This window comes from Sylvia atricapilla, chromosome 2 (assembly GCF_009819655.1).
Source record: "Sylvia atricapilla isolate bSylAtr1 chromosome 2, bSylAtr1.pri, whole genome shotgun sequence".
NCBI lineage: Eukaryota > Metazoa > Chordata > Aves > Passeriformes > Sylviidae > Sylvia > Sylvia atricapilla.
The window spans coordinates 91,236,077-91,252,731 of record NC_089141.1 but is presented as its reverse complement, the minus strand read 5'-3'; the positions used below and the strand labels follow the sequence as shown (position 1 = coordinate 91,252,731).

Here is a 16,655-nt window from a genome sequence, read left to right as displayed (position 1 = left end):
CAGAACAGCAGCCAATCCTTGTCTGAATAAAGACGTGAACAGCACTTATGAGGCAATAAAAGTAAAATATAAAGGTGTGGCAAAACAGGTGCCAAGAACAAATGCCAGACAACAAAAAAACACATTAGAATGTCTTTTACTTTTTTCTCACTGTTTCTTTCATGGATCCCATTGATATAATAGTACATACAGCCACTGGGTAATGCAATTTATTGTGGTGGCAATAGATAAAAAATTCATCTTAGTCAACTTTAATTGGCTGAATTCAGGCAGCACAGCTTTGTTTTAGGGAGAGAAACAGATTCCTTGAGTAATGAATTCATACAAGTGGTGTGTGTTTTTTTACTTCTGAAGGTACCTCTCTCTCACCTCTGGTGACAAGAGGGAGCTCGCACAACCCTGGTGTGTGATAAAGCCAGTGCACAGGAATGTCACGGAGAAGTTACATTGCTAGAAAGGATCAGCTATAAGGAAACAGGCAGCTTTGGGGAGAAAAGGTCTGGGAAGACGCAGTCTACTCACACTAGGAATGGTATCAAAACCCACGTTATGCTACAGGAGTATGTATGCTGAAGTAGGTTTTCAGAGCAAACCTCAAAGTGTCCATAGGGACACTTAAATGGACTCTGACAAGATCAAATGTAGTTGTGGTAATACACTGCTCATCTAGAAGTCATTTGTGCCACATTTTAGACAAGTGTTACACTTACAGCTCCTCTGCTTCTGGCCTTACTCTGGAGAGTCATGTTGTGCTGCCCAACACAATTTACAAGTATTCTTATTAGGCTGCTACCCACTCTCACAGCTTTCCTTTATTTCTTCAGAAGTATTTAACTTTCCTGTTTACTAATTGTATTTTACAGAACATACTGCAGACACCTGCCAAAATCTTCATTAACATCCTGAATGAATGGAATACTAAGTTTGCCACTGACAATAAATTCGGAGGAGCTGTCAGCTCCCTTGATGGCAGAAAGGCCCTGCAGAGATACCTCAACAAATCAAAGAGATGGGCAATCACCAGCGCAAGAGCAAGTGCCAGATTCTGCACCTGGCATGGGTGGATAAACCAGAGAAGGAGAGGCTGCAGAGCAGTGCCATGGAAAGGGACCTGGGGGTCCTGGCTGATGACAAGTTGAACATGAGCCAGCAGTGCCCTGGCAGCCAGGAGAGCCAACCCTGTCCTGGGGACATCAGGCCCAGCATGGCCAGCAGGGCAAGAGAGGGGATTGTCCTGCTCTGCTCTGCACTGGGGTGGCCTCACCTTTAATACTGTTTGTGGTGCCACAACATAAAAAAGACATTAAACTATTGAGAAGCATCCAGAGGAAGACCATGAGGATGTGAAGAGTCTGCAGGGGAAGCCTTATGAGGAATGACTGATGTCACTCGTTCTGTTCAGCCTGGAGAGGAGACTGAGGGGAGACCTCATTGCAGTTACAGCTTCCCCATGAGGGGTTGAGGAGGGCCAGGCACTGATCTCTTCACTCTTTTGAACAGTGACAGGACTTGAGGAAACACCATGAAGCTGAGTCAGAGCAGGTTTCAGTTAGATATAGGAAAAGGCTCCCCAGGGAAGTGGTTACAACAACAGCCTGACAGAGTTCAAGATGAATTTGGGCAACTCTTTCAGGCACATGGTGTGATGTTTGGGATGTTCTTCACAGGACCAGGAGTTGGACTTGATGTTTCTGACGAGCTCCTTCCAACTCAGCATTTTCTCTTATTCTGTGATTCAAAATTCAGCAAAACTGGCACAGCGTGCTGCATCCTACCACTAGGTTGCTTACACTACACTAGATGGCACTGTCTGTCTCTCAATGTATTTGTACTCTACAGCAGAGCACTCAATGCACTCAATTCACAAGAAGGTCAGGGAATACCTGCATCTGTTTCCTGAGAAATCCTACTCTTTACCCAGCTCCACTGCTTAGCTTGCTCAGGCAGAAGGTCATTTGTCCTGCTGAGTTCTTATGATGAATAAACTCAGAAATATAACCAAGTATCTGAGATCTCTTTTTTAGCTCTTACAGTTCAAATCCACTTCTTCCTACTTTCTATTATTAGGCGTAGTTAACCCTAATTTTATCATATCAGTGCACTGTTTTGGGTTTGTTCTATTTGTTTGATTTTAAACAGACACAAATAAATTAAATTTGTGTGATTGTTACACAGCCACACTGATACACTGATCATCACGTTTTTTCATCACATGCCTAGCAGGACAGGCAGTATTTGGCAAGGCATTACTTACAGGTACCCCCGGAAGGCCATCAAGTCCAGGTAAGCCTCTGTCACCCTTGAAACCTGCCTGTCCTGGAAAACCTTTTCAGAGAGACAAAAATATGGCTTACTTTAGTAAGTGCTTTTACAAACAGCTCATTGTATGTGAATTCTCTGTGATCCCTTTTAAGGTGCCTCATTCCATTCCCAGTAATACCAGCATAATGCTGCTAATGTCAGTGAAGCTGTCTTGATTCACGCACTTGTGTTACATCCCAGCATTCATAAACTTGGAAGCTGATGATTCATTTGACTTAGGAATGAATTTACCAGTTCATGTAACCAATGTAACCAACAAATATTAGGTATAACATAATTTTTAGCATGTGGCACTTCTCTCACATGGTAGGAAAAATGGGGTTGTTTTTTTTTGGGCCACAGAATTTAGGTCTGCAATTGGAAAAATATTGTATAGGTCACTGTCAAGCCTGGGCACATAGGCAAATGGTTCCCATTATTTCTCACTGTGAAAATATTTGGGCCACAATTTGCAAAGACCCTTCATTGTGGCCAGTTTATGCTTCCCTGGTAATTCTGGTTGATTGTATTGGAAATTTGGAATCAAGCCAAAAATAGGACTATGCCACCCTCCTTTCTTTAGTTCTTTTATTAATTTCACAAACAATTTGATTAGTGGGACAAAATGTAGTTAATTTTATTATGTATGCTGCATTTTTTAGAATTTAGCCTACATAACCCATTCTTGGGTAATTAAGGAGTTTTTACCTGCTGGACCTGGTGGCCCTTGTGGTCCTGGAAGTCCAGGAGGTCCTACTTTATCACACAAGGCACAGGCTTCACCTTTGTCACCTGAAAAAAGAAAACAACATAGCACGTGAATAACAACAAAAAGATTCAAGACAATTGCAAGCAGGCAGATTCAGGTCAAATGTCAAATTCAGGTCAAATTTAATATTTAAATAAATTGCTACTTCTAATTTCATGTTTCAAGAAGAAAATATCAGCAAGTTGATGTTCAAAATTCTTTAAAATTTTTAAAGCAATGGCATGAAAATCAACTTAAGTCTTATCCTAGGGTTAATATTTAAGAGAATGATTAAAGGGGACCAGGTTGAAGAGGATCAAAAAGAAGAAAAGAAATATTCAATGGGTATAGACAAAATAAAACTATTAAAGCAGAAAAAGGACGACTTTTATAGTCGTAATTTTTCAAAACAGCAGTAAACAAAATGAAATAAGAAAGGAGCAACCACCACATAAACAAGTGCAGCTCTTTTTTTTAAATGTTCATTTAGTCAATGCTGCTAAAACATGTGGCTGACTCTCCTATTTACAGAATCTCAGCTCAGAAAAGACCTTTGCCATCACTGAGTCCAACCTATGACCAAACACCACCACACCAATAGACTTTGATATTCAGTGCCACATCCTGTCTTTTCTTGAACACCTCCAGGGAGGGTGGCTCCATCATCTCCCTGGGCAGCCCATTCCAATGCCCAATCATCCCTTCTGTAAAGGGATTCTTCCTAATGTCCAACCTAAGGTTGTTTTTAGGTGTAAAAATTTTATCTTTAATTATACTCATGGCAGTGATTTATAAATCATTTTCATTCTCAACTTCTCTGCCCCTCTCTGAATCTGCATCTCAGAATTGCCCTGAATCGCCTTGCACAGCTCAATTTACACTGTATAGGGCTATACCAAACCCTTTCTGCTCCTCTTGCAGCCCTGGGCCATCCTTTATCACTTCCCAGCAAGATTCCCAGCAATCACACAATACATAATATTATTCAATACACAATATCCTTATATTATTCACACATCAGTATTCAATACACAAAATCCTTGTTTACTCACCAGAGAGTAAAGAAACATCTTCTATATCCATGAACTATTTAACTAACTTTAAGTAAACTTTCCCTGGATCCAGTCTAATTTGCTCAGCTTCTTTACATAACCAAGCTCCAGGCTAATAACCATTAGAATACGATCACTTTAAAATATTATTACCTTTCTCTCCCATCTCTCCTGGAAATCCATCTCTTCCTGGAAGTCCAGGACTACCTGGTGCACCAGGTTCTCCCTGCTGGCATTGATCAATTCCATCTGAAATGAAATTGCAATAAAGAATATTGTTTTGACGAGTACAAATTTCCATTATAGGGTTGCATTTATATCATACCTGAAATGTTACCTATGAAAAGTGGTAAGTCAGGATAGCATTTTACTCCTTTATTGGACTTACTTGGAAAAAATTAACTGGGATTCTGTATTTTTATTCCATATACACTGCTTAAGAAATCCTGAGAATAACAGAGAAAAGACCGGCTTTGCCATAATGAGGTTACAAATAATTTCAACATAAAATCTATTTTCATTTTAAATTTGGGCTTGGAAAAGTATCACAGGTGAAAACCTGATGTTTTGACCCAGAAGAGAATGGAGAGTATTGATGTTCTGAAGAAATTCATTAAGAATGTTTTTTTTTTACCCTGACTTCTTTTTTCAAGATTTTAGGAAACTTCCTACGTAAGGGCAACTTGTCAACATCTATTCAACTTCTTCACACAGATCAAGCTTCCTGAAAACAACAAACCTCATATGTTAGGATCTGAAATAGGTAAAAAATGAGAATATTTATCAGGCTTGATATAAGAATATAAATAGTGCTTGTTCTGTTTGATGGTATGATGCAGGATCTGACCCAATATGACATCACTTTGGCCAAAGCCAGTAGTCAAAATGCTAACGTGAAATTTGGAAAACAAGTTAAATGAAAAAGAATTGTTTCCTAATATGCACTTGATGAAAGCTAAAGAAGTATCTGAGGAAAGAGCAGAAATAAGTAGCAACAATAATTTCTATGAAAAATAGGAATTGTTCTTATTTTTAGGAAAATTTAAGATTTAGCCATTTAATTCCATATTGTACATGCTGGATTTTGCACTGCTTCACTGGCAAACACAGCAACAACCAGGCATTTTCCCCTGTTCTTGAACAAAGTATCATTGGTTTAGGAATTCCACTGAGAATAATATTTCTTTCAATAGCTTTAAAGTACCTTAACTATTGTAATAGGGATATCATTCCTTATGTTAAAATGATAATTTAATTCACAATATCAGTATCACCTATAGTAAAAGTTTTCTATCAGAGTTAAAACATTAGTTGTAAGGAACTATTTAGCATGGACTACTTCCACATGTACTTGGTTATTGTTTCATTGCAGAGAAAAATCAATTTTCTCTTCAAGATTCCTTTATCACAGTCCAATAAAATGTGTGTAATGTTGTTACCATTATTACTGATGTCCTTATATACTTGTCACATCATTACTGGCTTTTTATTTACTCCATAAATAAATGGTGTAGTAGGTGGCATCCTTGCCTGTACTTGAGGGGCTGGAACCAGATGATCTTTAAGATTTCTTCCAACCCAAGCCTTTCTATGACCCCATTCTCCTCTAAGATAGTTACATTTTAAAATAAATACTTCTGGCAAACTAGTACCTCAAATTGCAGTTCTCATACCTCTTCAATCTGTTACACAGGCTGGTACTGCAGACTTGTAAATCCTAACACTGAACAGCTACCTTTTATGCTAAGAACAGTATTAGTATCTGCTATTTTTTAATTGAAAATATACAAATATCACTACATTGGCACAATAGGACATGGAACAAATTAATGTAAATAAAGATCAATTGTTTTGTTATATTCTAACAATTCACAATGAATTTTGTAGAATTTTTTAAGTATTTATTTAGCACAGAATCCTTGTCCTTTCCCAGTAAGGAAACAAGTGGCTCCCTGCACTGTGCAACAGTGGTTGCAACTGTTGGTTCATCAACAACTCAGGTAAGTTTCTTCCATGACACATGTGCATCCTGATAATAGATTTTATAATCTCGTCTCTTCTTTCTTTTTCTAATGTGCATTATGAGCCTTCAATGTGAAAAGCAACCCAGGGCTTTACCTACCTGTTACGCCTGGAGGTCCTGGTGGGCCAGGCAACCCAGGGGGACCCGGGAAACCATCTCTTCCAGGGATTCCAGGTGAAGGGAATCCTGGAGAACCCTTTTCACCTTTTTCACCTCTCTCTCCAGGGACACCAGGTGATCCTACCCTGTCTGGAATTGGTCGACCTTCGGACAGAGTAAAACATACATGTAAAAATGACAGGTGAAAAGACAGCAACATTATCAACTTACTAAATTTCACAGGGTTTTAGAGAGAAATGGAGAAATGTTAGTGCAAAAGAAAAAAGGGACTGTATTTTAATTATTGGTGATTTGTAAAAAATTGAGTTTGTATACTCACTACAGCTGAGAGAAACTCACTTCTGTTAGGTCCCTAGACAAACACACCTCATCTGTATGAAACACTTTTCTGAGATTTAGCTGGACACACTTTTGCTGTGTAGTAAATAGTGGCTGTACTAAAGTTAACTTAGCTACTCCATCTAGAAACTTACACACTTCCTTACTTCATAACAAACTAAATCTAAAACACACCTAGAAAGGGAGGGCATGTCTGAAAACTTCAATAAACAAGTACTCAACAATGTAAGCAGATTTAAGAAATGCTAAAACCAAAATGGTTTCTAAGAATAATAAGTGAAAAACAGACAACAAAGAGAATCTGTTAAACAACTACCAAAAACCCCAGTTAAGACCTCCTTTTATTTATTTGTACAGCCACACAGGTCTTCATATTTTAATGATTTATTTCAGTTCACAGTTCATCACTACACTTGACCACTAAAACATTTTGAGTCATCTGCAACACTGCAGGAAGATCCGGAAGTCACATAAGGCTCAATTTCTGCAGGGTAATTACAGAATAAGAGCTATCATTACAGCCTGTGGCATACAGCATCTTGTCCCTAAAATGTGGAAAATTTCTGGAAACTATCAGACCCTGGCTCACATTAATTTCATATTTAGCTCACTGCCAAGATACGAAATGAAAGGAAGGAAGCTAATGGGAGTACCACCGCAGGATGTGTTAAGTGTGGGGTCTCCACAGATGATTTGCCTAATTTTTAAAAGGCAAATATCATGGTGTAGGTCAAACAATGTAAATATACTTATATACGTAAAAGCAGTGTTACCATGGATATGAAGATGTAGGCAAAAGAAGTAACTTTTATTAGACCAAGTGACATTGTAAAAAAAGCAGGAAGCCTTCAGGATTGAGTTTAATCAAGTATTATTTCTTTCTTCAAACCCTGTTTTATTTATTACACTCATAAAAACACATACAGAGCAGAAGTGAAAGCAAGACAATGACCCACAAATGAACATACACACTCAGGTACATGTGCACACACACACATTCACATTTAACAACTCTTCTTGCCCAGTGGAGTCATACTCTCTGTTTCTGACTGACTGCATACTGTTGGAGCCCAGGACATCCCTTTGGTCGCCCTGGGAGGTCAGGGACCTCAGCAGAGATGTCTGAGATGTCAAACCCGAGCAAGAGGGTTTGAAACCTAGACAGGAGCGGTTGAGACCTGTCCAGGGGGGTCTGAAATCTCTACAGGAGGTTTGGAGACCCTGGCACAGAGCCCAGGGAGACACTGTCTTTGATTTCAGTCCATGGGAAAGGCTCCTAACACTGAGAGAGGAATTACAGGTCACAAAGGTGTGACAGAGAGTAGTTTAGCTTTTCACAGGGTGAAAAATTCAGTAGTTTTTGGGGTTCTCAAAATGGAGGCGAATGAGGTGCAAGATGGAGAATTTTGGGCGGTGCCGTGAGTTCTTCTTCTTCTTCTCCATCTTCTGCTGTGATGGTGGCACAAAGTAGTTCAAGGAGATTGGGTCAGAGTAGAGATGACCTGTTTAGTATAGGTGATAGGTATTGGTACGTAATTGTAAATAAGAGACATGTAATAATTAGTATAAGAGGGAAGAGACCTCCCATGGGGGATGTTGTCCTATGTCTGTGCTGCTGAACGGACTTGGCCGGGCACAGAGAAAATTGTAAGATAAGAAATAATAAACAACACAAGAAACCTTGAGAAACAAGAACATGAAAACTCCGCTTTACTCTTGTGTAAAGGGCTTGGGGCTCTTCAGAGGGCAAAAGACTCTCAACCCCTGAATCTGGAGTGAGAAAAACCCAAGAGTGTACTACATTTTCAATTTCAGCAAAAAGTTATCCGAGCAGAACAGAAAGAACAAGGCTGGATCACATCAGGGACATGAGAAAAGCAATCTAGAGGAAGGGTCCGCAGGGATGATTAGACCCCTGGAGAGGTCAGTGCCTGGGTGTTCAGAAAGTCAGGCCATAACTGAAAGCAGCTCAGGAGATTATCCCTCAGGGTTGTTCACACAACACATGACAAATGTGAAAAAAACAGTAGTCACAATTTCATACCTGGAGGTCCTGGGATTCCTTGTGCACCAGGAAAGCCTTTAGAAAGAGAAGGTTTCAATTAGGCAATGAATTCTGCAATGCCAGTGAAAATGAACTTTTAGGAGATACAATTGAAATTCACTTTCAAGCATATTCACATTCTGAATCAAATTTGAAATTAAATAACCTATATATATTCAAGAAATACATTCAGAGAAAAGGTCCTGCTGTGTGCCAGCTTCCTCAGTGATTTTTCTGGAAACAGCTAAGGTCTGTAATGGGGGAAAATGGGAAGGGAAATGCTTGGTTTACTGTTTACTGAAGACTTTCTTAAAATATGCAAGTGAATCTTAGGATAAAAAAATAGCTACTGAGTTTTACAAAGCAGTCTCAAGATTCTCTGCATTAATTATGTTCTTGTTGATTCTCTGTACTAATTACATTCTTATATTCATGTTGATTTCAATACTTCTTACATAATCACACTGAATTATTTAACTGCCATAAAAAATTATTCCAGTTTATAATTTTTCATCTATAACTGAAAGGCAATCTTAGTTATGTTGAGAACCAGAAGTGTCCTACAAGCTACTACAAAATATAATTGCCTAAAACAATTAAATAACTGGAACATTACACTGTCATAAAGAGCTCCTGAGCAAAGACAGCAAAATTTTAATTTTCTTTAGCAAGAAAACTAAAAGTATAACTCAATTAAAAAGACAAGACAAAATACATACCTTTTTCTCCTTTTTGACCTTTCAGTCCAGGCAAACCTGAAACTCCAGGGTCTCCTTTTTCACCAAAGGTATCTACTGGTCCAGCATCTATCATCTAAATCACAGGACAAAGACTAGAAACATACAACTGAGCCATCATATCTCCCCCACCTTCATCTCATGCTACAGAAGCCATTTTAGTTTTATTGACAATTTTTGGCAGTTTTGATTACACTTGCAATTTCAGCAAGTGAGAGGCTTGTAGATGCTGAGGAATTACTAGAGAAAATAAGTATTTCCTATTCTACCCAAATGCCTTCTATCAATTGCAAGATTAAGTGGAGAGCTTTTATAGCATCTTCCTCAAAAAGTATGATGGCAGAAAATCTTAACATGGTAAAAGCACTGATCCATTTGGTTTGTATTACTTTTTATTTTAAAATACTATATTCTGCCGATTTTTGATAACATTGATCTAAGCTCAATATTTAGGATGCTAATATTTACAATACAATATTCAGGAAGTATTTACAATTTTCCAAACCAAATTAGCAAATGTTGGGAATTTATTTGTTCCCATAATTGGAAAGCAGCACCACCAATCATCTATTGTTCCTGACTAACCTCATTTTTTATCTGAAGTGTTAAAAAAATTATAAATTGCTCCCCTGGCGTCTTCTTGTGTCTAAGGGCCAATTTCTGCTCAGGGCCTCACTGGACATTGGTCAGCAAGTGGTGAGCAATTGCACTGTTCATTACTCCCCAGTGTGAACCTGGAAAATCCTGTGATGATGTGTCTTCCTCAGGTATTAGTCCTATCTCCCTTCTTGTTATCTCCCTTTTCTTCATGATTATTACTACTACTACTATTAGTAACTTTATTTTTATTAATAATTTGTTCTTATCTCATGAATTCTATCTTTTTCCAATTCTTCTTCCTCTCCCATATTGAGGGGGGACAGTGAGTGAGTGAGCAGCTATCTGGTGCTTAGTTCCCAGCGGGGGTTAAACCACAGCTGTGAAACTGATAGATTTATACTCCTTTGAACTGTCTTTTGGACACTGTGTAGTGATTAGCAATGCTTATAATATTAACAGTCCAAAACACTTGAAATTCATATTCTTTGAGGGTTCCTTTCCCAAATTTCAAACATACTTTAAAGAACTGCACCCAACTTTTGATTCCATTAAACCAAAAAACAGACATGATTGAAGAGAACAAGATAAGACTGTACACAGTATCTCTTTTCTCGTTGTTGGAGCACTTTGACAAAATTTAAATTAATTGTACTTTAAGTTTAAAATGAAATAAAAAAATTGTTTTACTTACTCTTCCTGGAGGTCCTGGATAACCTCGCTCTCCTTTGTCACCCTAAATCAAAATAGAATTTATGGTTTAAATGCAGATCAGATTTTTCTGCCAACAAAATCAGGTTTCCTCAACAAATGAACACCTTGATATAGATTCAAAGAACATCTACATGGTAAGTACCTGGAATGCTATAATAACCAGCAGCAGTAATTAGTTTGCAAGCCTGTACTGGTTTGCACTATTTGAAGAGAAACTGGAGGTTTTAGGGAAGTGCACTTACTCCTATGCTGGCTGGACAAAGAGCTTGTGAAAATAAAGCCTGCATTAATCAACACAGATAAGAGATCTAAACTGGGCATACCTACACTACCTTCATTTTGACTTCTCCTAGTCTCTGAATGATGACATACAGCTTAGTAACATTCAATTAATATTGCTTTATGTGCATTCGTTGCTTCGATGCAATCAATGAACACACTACAAAAGCCATTAACTTACTCTGTGTGAAGGGAATCGAAAGCTATTTCTACTCACCTTTGTGCCAGGCTCCCCAGGTCGTCCTGGACTCCCAAACCCTCCAGGCAAACCCTGTGTGTAGAAGACAATGAAACCAGAAGAGACAAATATAGGTGGATCTTAGCTGTAGCAACAGCAAAGTTTAAAAATTTTAGAAGTCACAAGTTAACTGAAAGCAACAACTTCAAATAAACAATTCAGAAGGCTAGAAGACATCAACTATCTATAATACACAGACAGTTCTCTGTTTCGAATATAAGAAACAATACTGGAAATTGAGTAAAATACATACAGGTTCTCCTTTCAGTCCTGGATCACCATCTTTTCCAGGCTTTCCCTGTAAAACACCAAGTTCCATTCTGCTTTAACAAACCATATACATGTAATTCCTAAATACAGTGGGTGGAATACTTGAACAAAATTATCACTATTGCAGTGCATTAATCAAAGTGGGTAGAGGGTACGAATGGTTAATATGCCTAATGCTTGTAGCACCCAACACCCTCCAAGATACCAAATTAAATAAAATCCTGCAAATCCATTCCTAGATTCAGAAATAACATAGATTTCCCTGTCACAGAGTCTTCAAGACAAAATATATCTACAGCACAGAAAACAGGAATCAGATCCATCTTTTTCCTTCACAACAATCCCTTTCTGTATATATATACACTCTACAACCTCACAAGAATGCATATCTATTTATGCATAGATATTTAGTGGTTCAGTTTCAGCAGAAGGCTTGGAGAGTGGCCCTGTATCAGACTGTGGGGTAATGTAGTGGCAAATCCACTTCCCTCACACTGAAATTCAAATCATAAGGCAGATAATATGCTAGAAGTCAAAATTCCCTCCTCCATAGTAAAATTACAACTATTGGACCACTGTGTTAACCTACAGATGGGACAAGACTCCCTTGAAATAGTCAAGCGTTATGTGATAAATGAGCTAGATGGACAAAATTACTTTTGAGCATTTTCCCTTCCTCTTCCTCTGCACCATAAAAGGACTAGGACATCATCTTGCAGCCTGATCCACTGGAGGCTGGCTTTCATTTGATGTCTCAGTGCTTAGATTGTATGTGTAGCATAAGCAATATGAATTTGTCCCATAAACCCAAGGAAATGTAGATACTTAATACACCAAGTAACATTGCATGTAATTCAGTCTAAAAACAATCCCATCTGTTTAGGTCAAAAAATTTTGCCTTAAACAATGCAATCAAAGGGCAAAAATTATAAAACAAACATGAACAGGCCACCACCATTGAGATATGCAGCTATGGCCTCTTATAATGAAGGGTTACAAGTAATTTTTAATGATTAATTAAAACTATGATCTGCAAAAGTCAAGAGAGCCTTCAAATATACACTGTGATCAGAATTAATCATATGGTTTAGTTCCATCAAACTAGAATATCAGGTTGTGACATCCATTCATATTTCAAGACTTAACTTAATTTCAGGAAGTAGCTATGATTTCCTGAACAATTATATATATGTTAAGTATCTTAGAAACTTTTTTCAGGGAGCTCTGCAGAAACTGAAAACTTCACTTTTGATAAATTCATATGTTCTGGTTTCCTCAAAAAGTTCTAGGCCAACATGTCTCCATTCCTCCAGCTTCAAGCCCTCACTTGCAATAAGAGTAAAAATACATATATAATAGGAAAGATAATACCATCACATAACTTTACTGAAAAGTTAATAAAATATCTGACTTTGAAGCATAGTAGAAAGGGAGATTTTCTCTTTCTCCTTTTCAGACTGAAGTAAAATCAAGTGCCTATAGATGTGCTGGGCCATCTATATGACAGTTTATGAAGACCCACACCCTGGAAAATTTAAAATTACTCAGAACACTTTAGACACATTTGGATATAGAAGAAAGTACAATTTTGCTACCTGCTCAGCTATGAAAGATACAGCATGACTCATGGAGAAGTTCTATGAACAAGACTATGATTTAGGTCAGATTACACAAATGTAACAGACTTTACAGCCTCAAGCATCTACAGCCAGGCTAGAAACCAGCAAGCAAAAGGATTTCAGTCACCTTAAGTTTTTGCTCCATTCTTGTCTTTGTAGCAAACTGAACCTTCAGGCTAAGCAGGCTTATGTTGTTGATTGCATGTGAGAGTATTTGAAATAAATTCAACATGTTCCATTTAGCTAAAGTCACTTTTACAGAGTGGGTTTTTTTCCTTTGCTTTTATCTTCCATGCTGGAATGGCTTAATCTTTCTTCGGTTTGGATTAATGGAGTTTTGCCTTCACCTTCAGCACTGCAAGCTACTGGTAAATGTCTTTAGTTATCTGAAATGTTACATATTAATATCACTGCATGTTACTACTACCTTGATTGTACACCTGTCCTACAGCAAAACTTTCTTGTTTAAAATATTAAAAAAAATGCTGTTTAACTCGTAAGGCAACTAAGTTTAATTAGCTAATGGAAAAAATACAGTAACTGCAATTATGGTATTGATAAAATTCAGTATACTTACACGTGGACCAGGCCTCCCAGGTTCACCCTTGTCTCCTTTGAAACCCGAACCTGGCAATCCCTGGAAAATAAATGCTCACCAGATTAAAAATACTGCCAAATTGCAAAGTAAGTTTTCTTTTATTTAATAGGTATAAAGCTATTCAGTGCCATTATCAGAGTCTTTACAATTTTTATAGTAGTAAAAAAAGAATTCAATACTCACTGGGATTCCCTGTTCTCCTTTTTCACCTGGATCACCCTAGTGAAATTATTAAAAAAATGTAAATTAGTAAACAAAAACATAACCATTACTCATTTAGGTTGTAGACAATTCTTCAGTTCAGCAAAAGCACACTTAATCCTACATTTCAAGAACTATGCCAAATAGTATGATGTGTGAGAATTTAGAAAAACATCAAATGTGAATCCATTAGGCTAGTTTCTTTTGCTAGCATATATTGCTTTGACTCCTTAATTCAGTAACTGAAAAATTCATCAGCACTAAGATTTCACAAATGTGTATATGAAAATTTGAGTATATGCTACTTAATTCAAACTTGCAGAATATTTTTACAATATCCTATCCTTATCAACCCTCCTTCCTCAGAAAGCTATCTGCTGCTTACTTATTTATGCAATTATTGGTGCATTTACCATCTATCATACATTTTTTAGAAAGACTTCTAGAATGAAAATTAAAATTCCTCCATGAAGTAAAACAGGTAGAAATTTTTGAAAAATTTGCTCTAGGTGTCTTGGTATTTTATTTTTCCTGTTTCACTTTTATTTACTAATTCCTATTGCTTATATTTTAATGAAAAATACAAGAAGTTCAATCATTTAACATCTCACCTTTTCTCCCTTTATGATTTCACTCCCTTTTTCTTTCATATGAGGTGCTGGTCCTGGGGGTCCTGGGGGGCCCCTTACCCCTTGTTCTCCCTGTCAATAGCAAATCCAGAATTTTCCATTGAAAACAGAATGAAACTGAGATCAAATATGGCTAAGACCAGTAACATTAAAGAGAACTACCACTTGCTTTTAAAAACATAGCTAAATGGGTTTTTAAAAAATTCTTCTTTTCAGCAAAATCAGTGGGTTACAGAAGGGGTTACTGAATTCACTACTGTATAACCAGTTACCAACAGAGTTGTCCTGAAGAAAGGCCTCTGAATTTACTCTTAAGGTGAAGATTGATTAATCTATCTCATAGATAATCTACAACTATCACAAACATATCCAAATAATTACAGCAATAATACCAAGTTTTATAGTATCTCCTTTAGGAGGAAGGAAATTAGGAGGAAAGAGGTCAGGTACAGAAAGTCAACAGCTAATGGAAAATGGTACCAAAGTTTACAGTGCTCCAAAAGCTTTATAGAGGTCCATAAAAGCCAACTTCAAGATGATAACTGTGGATGACTTTTAGGTAAGCATGTGTCCAATGCAGGGTCAGAGCCTCATCTCCTTCTATAGTGCAAACCCTCCATCTTTACCAGAAAAACACCTCTGAAAAGACTCCATAAATGTCTGTCAAGCAGTAACATACAGCGATACCATTTATCTTTTGCTAAATACAAACCTGAGAAGTCCAGGAAATCTCCACACACTTCTACGTCACCTTCTCCAATGTTTTTCAATAAATTTCATTATAACAAATTAATTTCAACAATGTCTCATGTTGTAAAAAATTCTGTCCATTAGGAATATTGACTGAAAATCTATTAAGAAGGTGCTAGTTTTAAAAAAACCCCTACCTAAGTAATATAATTTACTTAGACCCCCAAAAGTCCTCTGTCAATGACACTCATGAAAAGCTTCTGGAGAAGTGCTCAGACACATTCTGAATAGCCCTTGAATGCATGCAGTACTTGGCTCCCAGAAACTCAAGGCTCTTTTAAGCCAAGACCTCTTAGAGTGAGAGGTAACAGATTAAAGCTGACATGTATTACCTCCCATTTGATGTTGATTTGGAGAAGAAATGGGATCCTGGAGCACATCTTTTGGCTTAGATTCATTCAAAAATAAACCTCTCTGTGTGCTCTGAAATCTATTCCTGGTTATGTCAAAATGCAATAAAAGAGGACAACTGAAAGATCTGCTTCAAATGTGTTTATTACCAAACCAAAATAAGGCAGACAGGCCATAGAGTCCTACAACAATTAATTCCAGTCATTCTGAACAGCATATTAAATCTCATCTCTTAGAACTCAACTAATTTTAAAAAAAATCTCATGGTGAGTCCTAATATATAGAATAAATGTTTCCAGATCTGCCTACTGGAAATTAAAATAGCTTTCCAAGCACAGCTGGAAAACAGGATGGTGACCTAAATTAATGTCAGGTATAACATCACCATTAAAAAAGTCTGTAGCTGCTCACGAATTTTGTTCATTTAGGTGTAAGTTACAGATTTTCAAGTCTTCCAAAAATTACACTGTTGATTTTCTCCACTGATTGTTTTCAAGAGTTTTCTTTATTTAAAATGAAGTAACAAGAATATTTCTGACAGTTCTTCTCTAGAAGTATACAAGAGACCTACCTTTTCACCTTTGGGACCCTGAAAGCCCAAGCCCATGTAGCCCTGAAAATGTAAATTACACACACTTAGTCAATTTCTTTCTGCAGTGCATACATGCATACATATAAAGATACAAAGGCATTATGTATTCGACAAGTGCTAAGGCAGAATATAAAAGACAGAATATGTCTTTTAAATGCATATGTGAAACAAAAAAATAATCATGTCCTAACTTCCCTGCTGTTTTTTAAGCCCAGCGTCACAGCAACTTGTGAAAAAACACATTAAAATTAATCAGATAATTTTATTGTCAATATGCTCTTTTACCCAACAGTTTGGTGAAAATGTTGACATTTTAGAATTAATTCAAATAACCACAGAATGCTGTAATTACTACTGTTTTGATCAAGTGAGATAACAAGGCTAGACAAATTTGAAAAAAAAAAAAAAGTGGTAAAAATCTCTCTTTATTCATTAAGACACAGAAATATAACC

At 37.2% G+C, this 16,655-nt stretch overlaps 1 protein-coding gene across 2 annotated transcripts in view; it reads right to left on the bottom strand.

The window, feature by feature from the left end:
• COL4A1 (collagen type IV alpha 1 chain) overlaps positions 1 to 16,655 on the bottom strand; it is a 120,394-nt gene that overhangs the window by 32,536 nt on the left and 71,203 nt on the right. The window contains exons 12-24 of one of the 2 annotated variants that reach the window (XM_066313827.1): positions 16,182 to 16,223; positions 14,492 to 14,581; positions 13,863 to 13,898; positions 13,659 to 13,718; positions 11,446 to 11,490; positions 11,172 to 11,225; positions 10,656 to 10,697; positions 9,347 to 9,440; positions 8,628 to 8,663; positions 6,224 to 6,388; positions 4,255 to 4,350; positions 3,010 to 3,093; positions 2,255 to 2,325 (exon numbers count right to left, since the gene is read on the bottom strand). In XM_066313827.1, coding sequence (XP_066169924.1) covers positions 2,255 to 2,325; positions 3,010 to 3,093; positions 4,255 to 4,350; positions 6,224 to 6,388; positions 8,628 to 8,663; positions 9,347 to 9,440; positions 10,656 to 10,697; positions 11,172 to 11,225; positions 11,446 to 11,490; positions 13,659 to 13,718; positions 13,863 to 13,898; positions 14,492 to 14,581; positions 16,182 to 16,223 — 915 coding nt within the window. The remainder of the gene's footprint in view (positions 1 to 2,254; positions 2,326 to 3,009; positions 3,094 to 4,254; positions 4,351 to 6,223; positions 6,389 to 8,627; positions 8,664 to 9,346; positions 9,441 to 10,655; positions 10,698 to 11,171; positions 11,226 to 11,445; positions 11,491 to 13,658; positions 13,719 to 13,862; positions 13,899 to 14,491; positions 14,582 to 16,181; positions 16,224 to 16,655) is intronic. The other variant, XM_066313828.1, reaches the window with a different exon arrangement.